The sequence below is a fragment of the Athalia rosae genome, chromosome 4 (genome assembly GCF_917208135.1).
Source record: "Athalia rosae chromosome 4, iyAthRosa1.1, whole genome shotgun sequence".
Taxonomy (NCBI): Eukaryota; Metazoa; Arthropoda; class Insecta; order Hymenoptera; family Athaliidae; genus Athalia; species Athalia rosae.
Genome location: NC_064029.1, coordinates 17,280,233 through 17,299,440, shown reverse-complemented (window position 1 = coordinate 17,299,440; position 19,208 = coordinate 17,280,233). Strand labels below are relative to the sequence as shown.

General features: G+C 41.7%; 2 protein-coding genes across 3 annotated transcripts; one reads left to right on the top strand and one right to left on the bottom strand.

Moving 5' to 3' along the window:
* The first annotated feature begins 126 nt into the window (after positions 1 to 126).
* On the top strand, positions 127 to 2,438 carry LOC105693818. The gene is made up of 4 exons (XM_012414004.3): positions 127 to 436; positions 638 to 859; positions 1,328 to 1,537; positions 1,626 to 2,438. Exons 1-4 carry the CDS (start codon positions 286 to 288, stop codon positions 1,769 to 1,771), a joined length of 729 nt encoding a protein of 242 aa, XP_012269427.2. The 5' UTR covers positions 127 to 285; the 3' UTR covers positions 1,772 to 2,438.
* On the bottom strand, positions 1,926 to 15,863 carry LOC105693817 (insulin-like growth factor-binding protein complex acid labile subunit). 2 transcript variants are annotated; one of them, XM_012414003.3, is made up of 8 exons: positions 14,278 to 15,863; positions 10,961 to 11,129; positions 8,014 to 8,147; positions 7,470 to 7,731; positions 7,094 to 7,360; positions 6,615 to 6,860; positions 6,295 to 6,496; positions 1,926 to 5,459 (listed from the first exon to the last, which is right to left on the bottom strand). In XM_012414003.3, exons 1-8 carry the CDS (start codon positions 14,649 to 14,651, stop codon positions 5,251 to 5,253), a joined length of 1,863 nt encoding a protein of 620 aa, XP_012269426.2. In that variant the 5' UTR covers positions 14,652 to 15,863; the 3' UTR covers positions 1,926 to 5,250. The 2 variants fall into 2 exon arrangements, with proteins under 2 accessions (XP_012269426.2, XP_048510851.1); XM_048654894.1 differs by lacking the exon at positions 14,278 to 15,863 and adding an exon at positions 11,352 to 11,410.
* Between the last annotated feature and the right edge of the window lie 3,345 nt (positions 15,864 to 19,208).

Sequence of the window (19,208 nt, the reverse complement as noted above, 5' to 3'; positions counted from 1 at the left end):
GTTGAAAATACTGATAAATCATCTATTGAAAAGACACAATCTGCTAAGCGTTAACGAAAAAATTCATTCGTTGCTCTCGAAGGTTAGTCCTCACTACATCGTTGTTGCTCTGCTAAAGAGAATAGGGAATTTCCATATCGCTGTCTAGTGGCCGAAATCGCAACGACGCCTTCTAGGTGAATTCTCTCTATTGAGTTGGTATTTTTCAAAAGTTAAATCGCCTCTTGAGCAGTCAAAAAACGTTACAAGTGTCGCACGTGAATTTTCAGCGATAGTTTGAGAACAATGAAAGAATTACTGGATTGCGATATAGAAAGTATACTCTTGAATAAGCAGAACAACAATTTCCCGCATAATCAAAAGATAGCCGCTGCTTGTGCCGCATTTTTTAATATTGTATCAAATTGCGTCACAAATGAAAATGCTTTGAAGCATGGTAGGTATATGCCTTCTCATTAATAGCTTTTGAGATGAATATTCAAATAGTTGTTGACCCATCTTTTTGATTGAATGAGAACCAACTGTAGCGTGGTTTTAAAGTGGGTCAAAGTTTCCTTAAAAGCTGTAATCAAATACCTGACTATGTATTGGGATTCTTGTATTTGATCAATGGTATTCGTTGTTTCAATGTGCACAGATTATGAGGAAAAAATTCAGAGTAATACAACAATTATCTCAGATACCTATAGTCGGATAACAGATTTACAAAATGAGTTGTCAGACATTGCATTACAACACCAAGTGTTGGACAAACAAAGGAGTGACATTTTCAAACGGCACCAAATTGTCCAAGAAGAGATAGACGAACAGAGATCTAAGAAGGAAAGTCTTACCTTTGAAGTAGCGGAACTAGAGAAAGGTATGCGACTGTTTTCAATCCTGGTGTAATGGATTGTAAACTCCCCTACATTTGCCCGCTGAGACCAAAAGCTCATAAGTAATCAGATTAGATATGTAGTTCTTTGGGATATAGCGGAACTAATGTAGCTCTGAAGCGAGGCATTTTGCCCAGAAATAACTCAGCCACATAAAGGTACACCGTAGTTTCTGAGCTTTTATTTCAACATATCACAAATTTCCCTATGCCAGCCAGGTATAATCAAGTGTTTAGATATAATGAGATTCATTTCGTTACCTAATTCTCTGTCCTGTATGTTCCTACATTCCGTTTGATATTTCTCAGAAACCATTGAATACCTCCAAGGATCCATTATAATTAGCTCAACCAAGTTTCTAATACGATTTCAGTGGGATAGGTTCCTGACTTGCAAGAGTGAGGATTAAACATAAGATAATTGTACCTTATTTGGTGCATTCGTATTTTCAGAGTTAGAAGAATCCAAGGTGATGAAAAGACTGAAATGGGATGGTTTAAAGAGAGCTACTAAAGCCTATAAGTCATATCTTCAATTTTCGATTCAAATAACAGACTCGACAGAAATTTCTGATAAAGTTCGCGTAATTTTCTTCAAACCGGTTAAAACCGACACACCCCAGTATTTTGTTGACTTGATTCATACTTCTGGTTTATGGAAAGGTCAGTGTCTTCATCCAGCATGACTTGATGTCATCTTCTTCTAGTCTTGCATAGACTGCCACTCAACATAATTTGGTTTTTATTTCAGTGGAACTTATTCACCCTTCTTTGAAATCAAAAGATGAAGAGCAATTGCAATGTGTGGTAAATTTTAAAAACCAACGGGCAATTACCGACATTACCGCATTTTTATGTATCTTAAGAAAAATATTCAAAAAACAGTTGAATACCTGAATGTTGGTTTATAATTATCCAAGGGCTTGTGGTAAAATGGCTGTAGGCGATAAACCTGGAACAAAAGCGTTTAATTTTATCAAGCTCAACAGACGTGCTGACTATCGGATTCCTAAGATCCGTAGTATGTGAAAAAAATTAAAACAATAAACAGTTAAAAGAGTAAAGCCTTTATTATTAAAAATTAGAATATCTATCAATTGTTTGATCACATATACAGGATAAAATATTAATTTATACATCAGCATACAATGGTCGTATTGAAATATAGTGTTGTTGCATTTGTCCTTAATGTGTGCACCTTAGCTATTCCAGGTGAAATATGGTTCTACCAATATTTGTGATTGTCGGTTGTTAAGCCGTTGATATTTTTCAAGTTGTAACTACTTCAAATGAGAATTTACCAAGCGAACAAACCAACTCTTTTATCTGTATGTCGCAGCCTGTTTTGCCTCAAATCACTTCAGTTGCAGGCACGTATTTTGTACGATCTACTTCATGTAGTGATGATCAGTGTTAGGTTTGTAGATCTAATATTAGGGGACCACTTTTTTTAGTGTTGTCGTACTTGATTACATTTCTTGACGAGTGGTTGTTACCCTCTGAATATAACTGAAAACTGTAAATCACAGCATAGACAAATAACAATTACCTAGATACTAAATTACATACAAGTCTCTGCTTTATTTCATTTTGGCACCTATGTATTCTATTAATTCGCTTAAAATACTTAAAGTTAAGTTAGTTTGACTTTGAGTCCTAGCTAATTAAGCTAGCAGTCGGCTTTAACGGCTGTCTTCTACATTGATCAAGAAAAGTTCTTCGATACTATTACTCTATCGGTATATTTCTGACAATGGTTGATCCGTAGTCTTGAATTTGTTATCGCAGATCGACTCAGTACACGTGAGTTTTCGAACCATATGTCAAACTGCAAAATGCAAAACCTGAATACTACGGTACGAGCCAATTACGTATGCATCACGTATGTTATCAACAATTCGCCTTCATTGCCTCGAGTTAAGAGGTCAATTGATCGCCCACTATTAATCAGTCTATCGGCTATAATCATGTTTTAACTGATTTTATTTATTTTATTGACCCCAAGGGCATACCTATTTGACTATCGGTGATTCAATGATCAATAGAATCTCCATTGATGGGAATCGATTGATTTCTACCATGTAGAATACCAGCCGCTTGCTCATTGATACTAAAATTACTGTTTTACAAGTTAGATAAATATCTATGTCTCGACCAGAGTGCTCAATCCAGTCATTTCCACGAAACAACATAAACATCTAATACATGGAATAATTTATTCTACAATTAAGTTTTCCTTACAACTTATTAAAGTTAGTATTAACACGGATGGCAAATATTATAGTGGAACATCTGGAGGGATGAAAGCCTAGGCGGTGTTTGCTGATTTTCTAGGCAAATCCCAAGCGTTCGTTTATAATTGTTTGAGTATTTACTATTATGCTCTGCGGTTCACTCTGTACATTGACTGGATTATGCACTTTGATCATAAAGTATATATTAGAAAACTGTTAGTTTATCATATATTCAATATTTGCTGCCAAGAATTTGGTCGCACCAGAGGAAGAACTATTTACAGTAGCTGTAAAAGTATTTATTTAAAGAAAAGTTAAAGCTAATTTTTCTATACCTAACATTGATAACAGTGCAAATCAGCACCACAATTTTTTCACCACATTTTTTCCCCTATTGCACTTCAATATTTGAATTTGCCTATCATCGGTTATGAGGTTTCATCTCTTGACTCCTTACCAATGACCTCGGTGATTTCATAATTATCAAATGTAATATAGAAAATCTATTTGGTTTGTCATGTAATGAAATCCGTTGTTCTCGTGCATCGCAAGTCCCATATAGCAATTGGCGATATGAACTAGATACACAAATTATTGAAGTTATGTTGTTTCTACCGAGCTTTTAGAAATTTTCAAATATTGTGAGTCCTCAATCATATTGATAATATAGTCAAAGAATTATTCTACACGTGGTTTCAAGTAAATTTTTTTAAAAAAATATATAGAACATTTGCAAAAAATATATATTTCAAGTTATACTGTTCGAATTTTTCATATTTCCCAACTATGACCACAATTGCACAATAGCTCTTTATGCATCGAATGCTCATTTGCTCTGATTAACAGGTTGTTGTGAAGGAACAATTATTACTGATTTCAATAACAAATTTGATAATTCTTTTTACTCAAATACTTCTTATACAGAATCTTTCGGCAGAACTTATTCCCTGCAGCGACATTAGACACCCCATTCTATCAAATCGTGGTATTAATATATTAAAATACTGCTAAAATACAGTTGAGTAATTCTTGAATTTAAAAGACAAAACTCTATTTTCGGGGAATCTGCTAATTGAGTTGTGACTAACGTGAAGCAGTGGGATATAGACGGAGGTAGATTATGAGATGATAACTAGTCAAGGCTAAAGATATTTCAATATTGGGCGTGTACAATAGATTTTTATATGATGTGGTGTGTTTGATATGATTTCCTGCTCAGAAAGCGGAAAGTTCCATGTAGTATTTCGTTTACATACAATAATAATACTTTAATATGTAAAGTTCTGCACAAGCTCGACGGAAGTCTTTAGTCCTTACCCTTAATGGGGTAAGCGCTTCTCTCTTTCTGCAGTTTGCGTTAATTAAACTATTCTCTTCTTCTCATTTCCGGTTATTGAAAGATGGGTAATCGCGAGATGTCTGTTTTTCAGAGCTTCAAAAAAAATAAACGCGATAGTATTTTAAAAATTTTTCTCTTCTACATTCTGTACATACACTGTGCTACTGGTACGTTACTTTTGAAAGTACATAGAGTGAACGGTAATACTGGGAAAATAAAAAAATTTTTGCTCAATGCTTATGAATTCTGCGCAAATATCATGTAAATATTATATTCGGATCAAAATTCACATTTGGACGTAAAATGCCAACTTGCGTGCTCTTTCACCTATCACTTTCAATTTCATTCTGAACTTTCTAACAAAAATTTTACCCAGCCGATGAGAGACATTACTTTCATACATCCCGATCGTTTCATTGTGCGTAATCGTTCTTTCTTTCACTGATTCCTTGTGCAATCTTTACGCCCATCTCTCACAGTTGGATTATCATTAGAGTTCGCAATTTAACGCGGTAACAAGGGGCACATTTTACGCGCAACTGCATATATATCGCTTGTTTAGATTCTCTGTGATTTAAACATATATAAAATCATCAATTCTAATCTATAATTATTCGTGAATGAAGAGTAAATACTAGGCATAAATACATCAATTACGTCCGTGAGATATTATACGCCCTTATACGGAGGTGAATGTAGTGGATCCATCGCAATTAGCCCACGTTTAGCCCTTATTGTAAAAATGTGAGGTCTCGACTAGGTAGGTACGTAGGTCTTACGGAATCGCATATAATTTCAATAAATTATTCAAGCGTGGCAGCAAAGGATACGTTACCACCAGCAACGGTCAGAAATAAAGTTGGCGGAAGTGGCGGCAAAGGGGATGTCGGCGTACTCTGCGTCGTCGCTACCGTTGTCGGACAGTCGCTGGCTACCCCGTAGACCTTGGCATGATTTACCTCAAGGGCAACTGTGAGATTGTCGAGGCTCGGATCGCACAGCACTGGGTTATCTGTAAATACCAAAACTTCGATGATAAAAACTGCCGGAATAAGAAAATTCAAATTTTGTGAACATTCGCGTTCGTGTAATAACGTCTCGTCTATGCATCCATCGTGTCAATTATGACCTAGAGCTTCAAAAAAAAAAAATAAATAATACGCATCAGCTCCGACGCAAGCGTTCGTATTTTTGCTGTCCATTGTTTATAAATTAAGAATTAAAAATTTCCGATGTTGCCGAATCCCGTAGGGACTGATTAAAAATTCGTTTTAAACCGACTGTATCATATATTCGAACATCGCGAGGATATACACAATAATGATAACAACAATAATATACGCGCGGCATCGCAATAAATAACATACAAGTCATAAAATCATGAATTGTTGACTCTGCAGCCGGGGTTATCACTTATCAGCGATGTTTCTCGTTTATGTAAAGCTATAATACAATGAGGCAAAGGCAAGGCATTGACAAGGCAGTGCAGCTTTATCAACGCGTCATTAAATTCCTTAACATTTTACGACACTTTGATTAATTTCTGGCGCCCAAATTAATGGGAACCTTATCTCTCTCTCTCTCTTTCTTTCTATCTCTCAAGAGAGAATTAATCGATTATATCGTTGCTTGAAACGTACAATGAAGCTGTGGACAACATAAAACTGACGCAACACCGTCTCTAAATGGAGACGATCGTCCGCGTATAGTAAAAACCGTAGCTCGATCGTTGTGTAACGTGTTGTGCGGTAATTCTAGGTACGAGTGAGCACTGTGCATCGAATGTAGTTATAATTGATTTGGAAGAAAAAAAAAAAAAAAGGAAAGAAACGCCCGTTATGTCTTACCTTGAAGATATATGCGCAGTACGTCAGGTACGCCGTGCACGGTGCATCTGGTGTTCGCGACAAGGTCCGTCGCTAGCGATCGTATTCGATTCGCGCTCATGTCTGCCCAGCAGAGGATCGGAAGACCTCGAAAATCATTTTCCGATAGCACTACAAGGCGGTTGTGGGAAGCGTTGAGCTCTTCGAGCGACGGCAACCATGTCTGAGTATTGTGACAATAATCGAGTTGAATGAAAGTTCGTTATTCAGGGAGAGATGACGAAGAGCTGTTACATGTCATATGGTACACGATATTAAGGGAGAAAAAACTGTATCAGTACCTCGCTTGTATCCTCGAGCGTCGTTAGGGAATTGTGCGATATGTCCAAGACACGAAGAGCGTCGAGGCCCTTGAGATCGCGCGGACCAAGAGCTGGCCCTAGCGCGTTGTGGCTCAGATTTAATCTCTGGAGCGATACCATGCCCATGAATAAAGAGCCTTCGAGACTGCTCAATTTATTGTGCTGCAGTCGTAATTCCTGTATACTGGCACCCGCGATCTCTTCACCTTCCAACTCTACTAGGTTCTGTTTTAGGAATGCGAAAGTTTTCTTTGATCAAATTAATTTCCAAGGTGTTTCGGTATACGGTAGGGCGGGTGCACTGGCGAGTAAATTCTTAGTTTCATGATTTTAAGAAAAGTGGTCGATGCGTTTCATTGGCTCGATCTACACCCCGATTCGCCACGAATTTAATAATTCCTTTACTTTTTGAGCAAAATTCTGGATTGGGTTATTTGTTGATTATTAACGTGACTAACCTCAGTAGCAGTTCTCCCCTTGACCAGTTCCGCGATCCTGTTGTGAGACAGGTCAACGAGATGTAGTTTACGCAGCCCGCGTAAATCGGAAAATGAAAATTCACGTAGTTCGTTATGAGTTAAATTGAGGCATCTCAAAGAACGTAGGGATAATAGTGCACTGTTCCCGTTCTCGTTCCCAATACCTCGTCCAAGGGATTTTATGGAATTATGACCTAATTGGAGATCCTCTAAACTTTCCGCTTCCGTGAAGTCGTCTTCCGATAGCTGTAATCATAGGGATTGTTTTTTTTTTTTTCTCTTTCTTTCTTTCTCTCACGAATTGTAAAATCAGGCAAATTTCTCTCCCGCTTCTTTTACGAGCACGATCGCTCACCTCTTCTAGTTCGTTGCAGTAAAGCGTTAGCCTTTCCAAGTGACGTGCTTTTTGTAATCTTCCGTCTAAACTTCGTATTCTGTTATTGTGTAGAAACAGAGCATCCAAGCGATGTAAAAGCCGGAATTCGGGCGGCAGATGGGTCAACTTGTTATTGGAGACATGGAGCATTTTCAAATTACGTCCCACTGTCGATAATTCGCCGTCTAAAGTCGTAAGCTCGTTATCATTCAAGAACAGCCATTCCAGTTGATTCAGATCTCTGCGCGGATTGTAAAGAGTCAATAAATTTATTTTCAACACTACAATTCATTCTCAATTTGGCGAAATTTTCAACGAGACCGCCCATTGCAATAATTGTTTACCCGAGCTACCGTGTCATTTCATCGCAATAACTGGGATAAATGGTCTGCGGTTTCAAGGGGACCGAAATATATTTTTTTCTTTACTTTATCCCCCGGCAAGGGGGAGCATAGTTTCGCGTGAATATATCAATTTATGAAATTCTGTTGGAATTTTAATTAGAAAGCATCGCTTGACTTACCTCAGCGTTCGGTTCAGAGAATCCAATTTATTTCTTCCCAGATGAAGATGCTTCAGAAGTGGTGGCAAAGAGCCAGGATCGAGTTCTGTTAAAGAATTACCGGCAAGAACGAGGTACTGGATTCCAGGATTGTACTGAAATTAAAAAAATATTCGAGTTTACAAAGCTGTATTCGTTAATTTCGACTTAATTACAAAATCTACACAATATGATTTTTGAGTGCTTTATCGGCAAAGCATCAAATTATGCGCATCGAATTGCCTGACACGGATCGCAATAAGTGAACAAACTCAAGATTTTTTTTTTTCTTTAATATCTCAAAATTCGTTAATGCATAAATCAGGGACGTGTAACGCATGCACGGTATACGTACAATCATCGAGAGTAGGTATCAAGATTTCATTGTAGGTCGAAAATATTTACATGATTACATATGTGGGAGTCGTGTACGTGTATGGCAAAGTACACATAAGTTAATTGTCATCGTCAATTATCGAATATCCACACACAGCTCATCCGATAACAAAGCAACCAATTCCTAGCAGCTGATAGAAATTGATATCATGGCACTATAGACGTCCTATTAAAGTCCTTGAGCGTGATGCACCCTGTGGGGCGTGATAAAATCACCCCTATCGCTACAGTGTGTTGTATTAATCTGATAAAATTTTGAATTTGAATAGCTTTGGTAACGATGATGATTTTCTGTAGAGCTCAAACATTTTTCTGTGCAATTAACAGTTTGTGACTGTGATCCTATGTAGGTTCGTGGTGAAGATCGAATAACGATGCGATGATTTTTTCACCAATATCCACCATCATTTACGAGAGTGTAATGAAGTTAGGAGATTTCCTATAACTCGTTATAATGAGCGTAAATTAGGTGTGATAGAAGATTTTAATCGTTCCACTATTTGCTCGCGACTGTATGAATGGTAGAGTCAAGCTCGATTAATTTCGCATAGGACGTATACTTTATAGAGCATAAGAATGACAGCCTTGTTGACTTCTCATTCTCCTACCAAGTCGGATGGATCGATAGTCACGCTGTGATGAGCGGTAACAAACAGTAAACGTATAATGAAACAAGTTTAATTGATTTATTGTTATTGCTGCGCGTGAACGACACGACCGACGTATGGCAGCGAATCATTGAATGGACTTTAAGTTTTAGTGTGGGTACGTCGTGGCAACGTGGCGACGTCCAAACGACGAACAAAAAACATCGTTTAAATGATAACGCCATGGCAAAACGGTATTCAACTAATCGCGCGCCGATTTTTTGCCACAAGGGTTGCAGCATAAGCAGCGATTGACCACGCGTTTCATTCGCGCTTATTAGCGCTGGCCTTTTTTTTCACGGACAACTGACAAGCCTAACCCCGACAAGATCGAGCGTAAAAATTCACGACGTCCTCGGCTTATCAATCGCCCAATAAAGTCGCGGTCATTGAAGAGGAATGAAAAAATATATGCGCACACGCCGCCGTAACATTGCGTCATCCTTATCGAAGTTTCAGCTCTCGCGCTCCGTGAAAAAAAAACGAGACAAAACGAGATGAGAGAAAAAACAAAAAAAACGAAAGCATCGCAACGGCAAAAAGTGGAGATGAAGAAACACTTTAATTCGAAATGAGTTCAGAGGGCCGATGAGACCTGCATCAAACGTCGCATCGCAGCTTCGCGAGTGCAGCGCGAGTGCAATGTACAATTTTTCGATGAATGCCGAATGCTAAAATCGGGATTTCTAATTTTTTACCGATTTTCTGTAACGGTACCTTTATGTACTAAGACAAGCTTTTCAATCAGTTCCGTTTAGAAACAACCGTTTCCAAATCTACTTCAAAAATTCTGAACATCTTTTTACTGGTCCATTTAGATTTGAAACGCGATCACCCTCCAATAAAAATAAATTAACAAGTAATTATGATGACCGTATCACTCTCACAAATATTCGCAATTCCCCGAATTGATATACTCAAAATGTTGTTTTCGAAAATATATCCCTGCATTATTTGTAGAGTCGGATACAGATTTGTGTACGGTGATTAATTTTCCATTCAGAAAAATGAGAAATTGGCCGTAATCAACGCTCTATTGCGAATCAACCATCGTATTCAATAGATTAATGTATTACGATTTTCACAAGAATCACGAGAGTATTTCAAATAAAATGAACGACCGAGAACAGAAGGAAAATTAAATTAATGAAATGAATGAACGCGTAACGGAATGAAAAACAGGTTTAAGATATAAAAACGCAAAACAGCAGCGCCCAATTCTAATCACAAAGATTTACTAATCAGTAACGCGTGCAGTACGTGCAAACAACGCATGTGGGCTCACATAGAATCATCGTCGTAGTTATTTGTATAACGTTCCGGCAACGATAATTATTTATTACATTCGGCCCCCAGCGTCGTTTACTATTTGAATCTTCGATTACCGTGAAAATAACGATCCACGATCAATTTTTCTTACGTTTTTTTCTTACAACCATCGCTTCCGTAATATCTGGCTTACATGGATTACCGAATTCACAGCGATGATTAATGGAACCGTGTGTCAGTAATCAGATGATAGTTTTTTTTCACAATTTTTGCGAAGAGTATCGTCGAAATTACCCCCCACTGTCCGATACTCCAAATCTCACAATATTCCGGTTTCATATTTACTCCCACTTCCCCGAATCCGGTAATCCCCGATGCTGGCACAACGCCAGCCGGTTTCTCTTCCGTCTTTCGATCGTAAGGGCCATTATTACTTATCGGCAAAAGTACGCCCATGTATATCGCTTTAATAAATTCACCACGCAATTTAATTTACGCATCGCGTGCACAGCAGCGTTTGTGAGTATAATATATAATTGCAATTTAACAGATAAGAGGCTAGTAAATTAAGCGAATGATAGAAGCAAGGGATATTTTATATGGGATATATGACAAACCTTGAAATCGTCCGCTTCTACACGCATTATTCTGTTGCGTCCGATGTCAAAGGTACGCAGTAAGGGCAAGTGCAGTAACACGTGTTTCGGTATGGCGGGTACTTCGTTGTCGGCAAGACTGAAATACATCGTCCTTCCAAGGCCGGCGAAGGCTTCTCCGTCCAGAACTCTGTGCACAGAAACGTGAATATAATTTTTATCCTACCGATTCAAATGAAATTCGATGAAGTTAATCTAGAATACAAAATTCCCAACACACTTCCGCATCGCTCGCGTTCGCAAGGATAATTTATCGGTTTCATATCTGTGTCTCAATTTTTTTGCAAATAATTATAATTGCTTTTACAGTAATTCAAGTCTATGAAACGAGATAAAAGTATTGCGCAAGTACCTACAATATTCGCTTCTAAGAATCGCGCGTATCGTAACATCCATTAACTAGTAGCTCTCGGAGATAACTTGAGCGAATTTTTTTTTTCGTTTTTTCGTTTTTTTTTTTGCACTCGTCCGAAAATCGTAGTCGCACTTATCAACATTTTAACCGATATTGACCGCACGAACGAGTACCGGGAAAAATCTCACTCAACCGAATATACCGTAATCTCAACTTAAATTTTTCGATAATTTATTATTTCGTTAATTTTTCCAATCACCTGCTTATCAACTCACGGTAGAAATTAATATTTTCAATGCTCGTTATAGTTATCCCCTACATCTTTGAGTTCTCAGCGTGAACGAACTATATAATATGGACACTCATTAATATCTCTGTCCCGCGGGAACGAAGGCATTGCCCTAGCGGATCGGCTGGCTTATCGAAGTTACATTGTTCGAGCGAAAGAAGAAAAAATAATTTAAAAAAACAAGCAAAGACGATACCGCCCGAAACCACGGGAGTCTAATTACTTTTTTACTTCGGAAATTGATGATCAATCAATTGGGAATGCTTACGTAAAAAAAGAGATCATCGGAATGCAATTACTATGTTTTGAGATGAAATATCAAAGATTTAAAAATCCCTCTTCGTTATTGTTAACTAGTTCACGCCTACTTTGGTATACATACTTCAATTCTCTAGGAATCACTTAGATTTTATCATTTTTATAACGTATTTACTTTCGGTGGCTTGTCGTGGAAAATTACCGACAGCGATCCACTTTGTTTAAAACAAGTGTCACAAGTGTTGAGAATAGATATTAAAGGTCGACATAATATCGGCTAGTTAATCCCACTTAATTTTAATCGATGTTTCATCTGGCAAAAACTAAATATTCTGACGAAACGTTTAGCCCCTAAACTTAAAACTTCCATACACCGATCGTAGGAATCGATGGGATTCGATTTAAAGATTTTGAAAACGTGCGTGAAATTGTCGGGTGAAAAATTATCGAGCCTTCTTGATTTCGAAGTGAGGATTTTTCTTGAGGAAAAAAAAAAACTCTTCGAAACTCTCGCGCGAGTATATTACTTACAATTATACGATACATTGCAGCAAATTAATTTCCAAGAAACATAACGATTCTATGTATTCAGTCACATGCAGAATCGTTAGCAATTTATAATTTGTTTTTAATTAGGTTTTCGCTTCCACCGTTCAGTTCCGATAAATAATTATCCGCTGCACGAATTTTCTTTCGAGTGCATTTTTTAAAATGATATTAGCCTCTCGATACGTGAACCGCGTGAGATCGTGCGGTGCGAGATAACGATTCCTCGCAATTGGGTATCAATTTTTTTCCGACTCCATTAATGAGATCGGTCTCATCTGACTTTCGAGTTCAAAAGTGAAACTGACGAAGGATTCGAGTATTCCGTGCATAGCGAAAGAGGTCAAATTTGCTTAATCGGGTATATATTGATTAAATCATTCAGCTGACTACAGATCCGCGATTGCTGCATAGACTATTTTTGGGAAAAACCATTCGTATGATTCACAATATTTATTGGCGGCTACTACTGTCAATAAAACGAAGGTCTTCGCAGATTTTTCACCAAATGACAATCTTCAAGGTCCGATAATAATGAATTACACACTCGTATGAAATCTCGTCACTCGAATAAGCTGCTATTACGAATTTATTAGCACTGGGATTTTTGAGACGCGGCGATTACGCGCGGCTGTTTATTAGTCTCTGCACTCTCGCAACCCCGCTTCCTCGCGGATGAAAATACAATTTTCTCATGGAAGTGCGTCGAAAAATAAAGTGTTGTACGTACGTACGTACGTACGTACGTACCGACGCCTGAGAGTATACGTTCGTCAAAAATTACGGTCTGATTACCATTATCGCTTCTGTATTCACTTAATGTCAAGTTGTTGTGGTTTACGATTTAATTACTCGAAGCTGCATGATAAATGTAGGGCATTGTGATAGCTATGCTCTCCACCGAAAAGGTCACAGAGATTAAGATTACGTTACGTTAACATTGATACGAGTATAACCATCGCCGTTCATCTGGATACTACTCCGCGCCTCTTCGCGAAGTTCAACTCATTGTCAATATACGTACGCTCGAATTTTCTTCTCTTCTTCTTTTTTCACTCAACCCACGAGACCTAATACCCCTTTGACTTGCCAAGTGCAACTGATATATATTTTTTTTTTTTTTCGCTTTACTATCCCTTTTTATTGAATATTGCATTAACGTTGTTCGATATAGTGGCGACAGGCGTCGTGGCGCCAAATATATCGTCGTTACGTACTAGAAAATTTACTTCGTTTCCATTTACTGTGAATAATCGGTCGGCGCACCGTCGTTAAGCACGTCTGACCGGAACATCGGTTCCGATTCCGATTGACAGATTCCTGAAATTCGGCAACTTCTGACTTTGTACGGCCGTTAAAATGACTGACGTAAATAATCCTCCAACGGCTAATAACCAATTAACCAATTACGGTCAATTTTAACTAATTATTTTCGGTCCCCTCGCAAACGATGAAATACGAAATCGAATTCAAAGGCCACCGTTAGGAATTACTGCGGATGGCGCAATCGTCGTCGATTGCTTACGGGGTGTATCTGCCCTAATATTTGACCCCAACTTGCGGGTCCAAGGATGCTAATCTGGACAAGCGCGTTTCCAATTTTCAAACAACCGATCGTGTTTCAGTCGAGCGGTGATCACATCCGCGTACAGTGCGCTCGCCCTCGATGGAACTTTTCAGGCGATCGAGGGTGGGCAGGACGCTGTCTCTCGTTCCTCGTTACCGCGAGTTTGACGTAATTTGCGGCGACGGAGACACGCGCGCGAAGATAAAAGAGCTTTTCTTTTTCCTCGACATTCGGTAGCTAGAGGAGGATTCGATGCTTCGTACCCGATATTGTTGTAATTCAGCTGGAGGTTGGTAATCGTCATTCGTAGTTCTTTGAAGTCGTGCCTCGAGATGTCCTGTAGATGCGAGTAGGCGACTCTAAGGGTGATCTGTTGCTCCGGTATGAATCTCCCGCGGAGTGCTTCGGCAACTTGGGTGAACGACTGCATTTGTTCGCATTCGACGCGTATGAGTTCCGTTGTTGTTGGGCTTCCATTTCCATGGCTCGTCGTTGAGGTCGCCAGCTCCTGGCGGCGACACGTGCACGGACTTATTTCCCGACGTACCGCACAATGCAACGTCGAACTAGCCGCAAGTCCCAAAAGGGTGTACAAAAGCCCGGACATGATTAGGACTGAGGTGGGTAATGCCACCATCCAAGAGTCTGTTCGGCCTCCTGTCTTCGCTTAGTTCGGATAGAATGGATTGTTTCAGGGATTCGTTCGCGCGACCCTGAACAGATCGACGTTTTACCTAGACCTAGAATACGGACTCCTCGATAACGACGGCAAACGATGCGACGTTCCACTGACCCTGACACTCAGGGGACAAACGACTTGCGGCAGCAGTCGAGCGGGAGCTCGACTCGATCCGACAATCGGACATTCGAACGCACTAGCGCCGGTCCTATTGGCACCACGCTGTGCTTTCCGATGCCTCCACCGGCTGCGAAAACCAACGACCGTACGACGATCTTCCGCGGTGCCGTAGGTAAGGGTGTCGATTGCGCCTCAGAATCGCCGGTGGCTACTATCGTTTCTCGCGGAAGGTCCGACGTCCGGGGTTCGGCCGTAAACTTGCACGAGGCGATATTCGAATCGCGCGCTATTTGAGATTTTTCTTCTTTCTCGTGCGAAGACCCACTGGTTCCAATTTCACTTCGGCGACGATCTTCCCTCGGGAGCGGATCGCACTCGGTTCTCGCCGACGATAGTTCACACGTCGTTCCCTTTGGAGCGGAGTATTCAAGAATTGGTATTTTTCTTCGATTAGGTCCGGCGACGATACGTTGAACGCACGACAATTGGCAGCTTCATCGAACCATCGATCGAAGGTGGTAAAAGTCCTTTGGGTTCGAGTTTCGTGTATAGTAGCGCGCGCAGGGTGGAACGGTCGTGTACCGTTCCTCGTATACAAACGAAGCGTAGTAATTAACCGAAGAGCAAAGAGGGAAAAACCCAAAAAATAAAAAAAGTAGAAACGGAAATGAGAAGAGATACGCTCACACACGCACGTACACGTACACCATAGCCGAAAAGCACGGAAAAAGCGCGTGCTTTGGGAGAACACTGTGGGAGAACTCGCGGTGGAAAACTCGAAACGATTGATCCGTCGTCCCCCGGGGGGGGAGGGGGGTGTGTGTTATTACGAATGAAAACGAACGAGAACGAATGGGAAAACGAATTTTCGCGACGGGGTCGCGAGTTACACAATTCCACCAACGGGCTGTCAGAGACTGACTGGAACTTCTCGCACTCTCGAGCTGGCTCCAACACCACTCGTCGTGACTCTCGCGCTGCCGCTGCTGCTTTTGCTACTGGTTCTGTTTACTCTCTGAAGACGGTGGTAGCATTAGCGCGCCAAGCTCTTTGAAACTCGTACTTATACAGCTCAGCTCAGCTCATCTGCGGCATGCGCTAGCCCAAGTTCTCGACGAGAGCGCTAGGATGACCAGTCGCTGTCACCGTGCCGCTGCCGTGCCGCCGTCGCAGTCGTTAACGCTGTCGTCGCTGTATTTCACGACGTTTTTTTTTTAATTTTATCACGTCCGCGGGACGTCATTTTCCGAGCTTTTCCAGCTCGAACTAACCGATCCCGGGTGGACGTGGGCGGTTGCCGTCCCCTTCGAGAGCGCGTAACTGCGGTCACCGATATCCTGGCGGCCGATAATTGTCCCACGTCGCGCACGATATACCACTGGAAAATCGACTCGGTGCGTTCGCACGCCGGGGGGGCGGGGGGGTTGTTGGCCTAAAAAAAAGGAAAATTTCGAATCCAGACGTGAAATCGTTGATCCTTCGTCAGCAGCTCGTATACACACTCCAGCGACAGCGATCCATTCTTCCTGCAACGTGTACGGAACGCGCAACGTAATTAGTTGCAGGGTTGATAACAGAGTTTGAATAATGATCGATGATCCGCTTCTGGCAACCAGCATTCCTCTTGAGCGCTATATTTTGCTTCTGGCTACGACGAATCGAATACACGCGATGCAAGGCGAACGACGTTATCCCATCTCGCAGCTATTTACGTTCAACGACGGGTACCAATTTTTGGGGTAAATCTAAATGAAAATGTCCTCTGGATGTGGAAATGCGCGGTGCGATGACAAATTTCATGGAGATCGTGAAACGAGTCGTACGCCGGAGCAGGATAAAAAACGAGAACGATCGTAACGACAAGAGCAATGATGATCGTGGTATTTTTTTTGGGCAAGAGATTTAAAAACGAGGTTGTGCCTCGTTATTGATGGTGGACGCAACACGTAGCCTCCACCTCCTCCTCCTCCTCCTCTCAGAATGTCTCGGTGCAGTTAACCGATGCTTCTGCTACCGAATTCCTTTCGTCGAAGGTGCAGGAAGAACGGAGGCGCGCCGGTGCCCGTGCCGTTGGTAGCATATAAACACGCCTGCAGGCAGCGAGGCGCCCCGATCATCCGTCTCTTTCTGCCTCCCAACGCCTCCCCGCCAAATAGCAATTAAGTGCGCCGTGAAATAAATCAGGATTCAAGGCGTCTCTGCGCTTTCGACGTGACGTCGTAGCAGCGGCAACCGGAGCCCGGTGTGCCTTATGTACATTAATGTATCATAGGTACATATATATCATTTATAAATTGTACTACCATACGGTACCGTAGAGCCATAGTACGATAGCGGTTTCGACGGACCAGTAGGCGGTACGAAAAATACATCATACATCGTTAACTTTACCCTCGTCACATTTTCGCACACCCCCTAGCGACAGACACCTGCACGGCGGATCCGAGGGTCGCACGCGATTTCGCCCTCCGAGATCGAAAATCGACTTTGCAATTATTCTACGCAAAGGGGCCACAAGTTGCGATCCTGCGCATCTGATCGCGTTTCGACGAGATCATCGATTTTTATTCTTGTTTCGTATCGCAAACATGCGGTCAATTAAACTTCGACGCCTCGATGTGTGACCGTTCGTTCTCGTCGAGGAGTCTTCGGACGGACGAATTCGACCTTGGGTATGTCGAATCGGCGGTGGCGCGTTTCGCCATATTTCTGGAACGTGATCGTAGCTTCGTAGCTAACCGACGTTATTATCCATCGTGCCAACGAAAATGTACAAAGTTCTGGATATTCTCGAATCCAACCGGTAACGACCGGTGCGCACCGATTGGTATCCGGTACCTCCTCGCGGGTAGTTAAGGTTCGATTTGTCAAGTCTGCTCTAACGATTCTACCGGGCTATACGGACGTGCATAAGCGGTGTTTGCATTGATAAGGAGAGCATTGCTCAACTTATGACCTTTGCTTAGTCACTCGACCCGGCAAAGAAAATACTAGATAATTTATTTCACGATCAGTAAATATCCACGTATTTTTCGGAATGCGATACGGACGATCGCGTCCCCATCGCCGACGTGTTGTGGTGGTAATTAATTTTTTAGACTACCTGCAACACCCCGTTACGCTCCGTCTAGCCCTCCTCCCCCCTGTTGACGCGGCGCTGATCGTAATTCTGGTGTAAATTAGTAGTTTGCGGTATTCGATCGTTCTGGTGGTTTTCAATCGTCGGCCGGTGACACTTTGAATTTGTCCGCGATGGTGAAAAAATGCTCGTCTCATTTCACAGACGATAAAGCCTCGTCTATATACTTACAAATGGCCAAAGAGTGGCGCGTATCAACTTTGCGCGCAACATACCAACTCGCGTTCAAGGGAGGGTATAATTAGTCAAGGTCCATGACCGACAAAGTGGGGAAATTGACCCGTAGAAAATAACTCTCGGATTCGTATTTTTGAATACCGCACGGAGGAATTTCGCCGCACGGATAAACGGACGATGGATTCGCTAAAGAAATAATTCAACCACCCTGCACGTGCCGTAGCGGTGCGGACGGACCGAAGCGGGACAAACTGCGGCGTGCTTTGAATAACTGAAATACCCGTTGCATGAAAACAGTACGAAAACAAGCGATCAATCTTCGCTCTTCCTTAATCCCCTGGCTTTCTCGTTACGTACTCTTCGTCGCCGCGCTCACTTCCAGCCATCCTTCTCTCTCTCTCTCTGCACCGTTTCTATATGGACCAGACGCGGAGATTTATAGTAATGCGTCGACATTCCTGGTCAAAATAATAGACGGGCCAACGGGTGGGAATATCCGAGCAATCGAATTCGGAGTGTCGATGGGGATATTACGGCGAGCAGCAGGTGGCGATGCGGTTGGAGGGTGGTGCGGGGGCGGGGGCGGCAAGGTGACGGTAAACCTTAAAGGTGCGCGTCGGTCGGTCCGATTACGACAAATTAATGCGGACCCCGGTTGAAACGAATCGAATAAGACTCAATAATACGGAGTGGGTATCCTTGCCTGTTATCCCGGTTATCGGGAGAACCGTAACTATACCCGGGCGCGTATCTCTATCTACTCGTAAATGAGACACGGCACTGCCCGCGGTATGATATACTGCGTTACGGACAGCGCTACTTCACCGTGGTAGTTAACGAATGCGAGAATGCAGCCTGGCGCCAACGCACACACAGCCGATTACCAATCGGCCAGGCTCAGTCTCTTCGTCGGTGCATTGGAACAGTACCGCCATGAAACGAGTGTGGCTCGTGGCCCGTGGCGACTGGTAAACGTGTCTCTTCTTCCCTTTATGGACCATGACGATCGTGTTGCTCTCATACGCTGCACCCGTCCGTTGAGGTACACGTACAGTACGCGTCGGTGGTGGTGCGTCGAT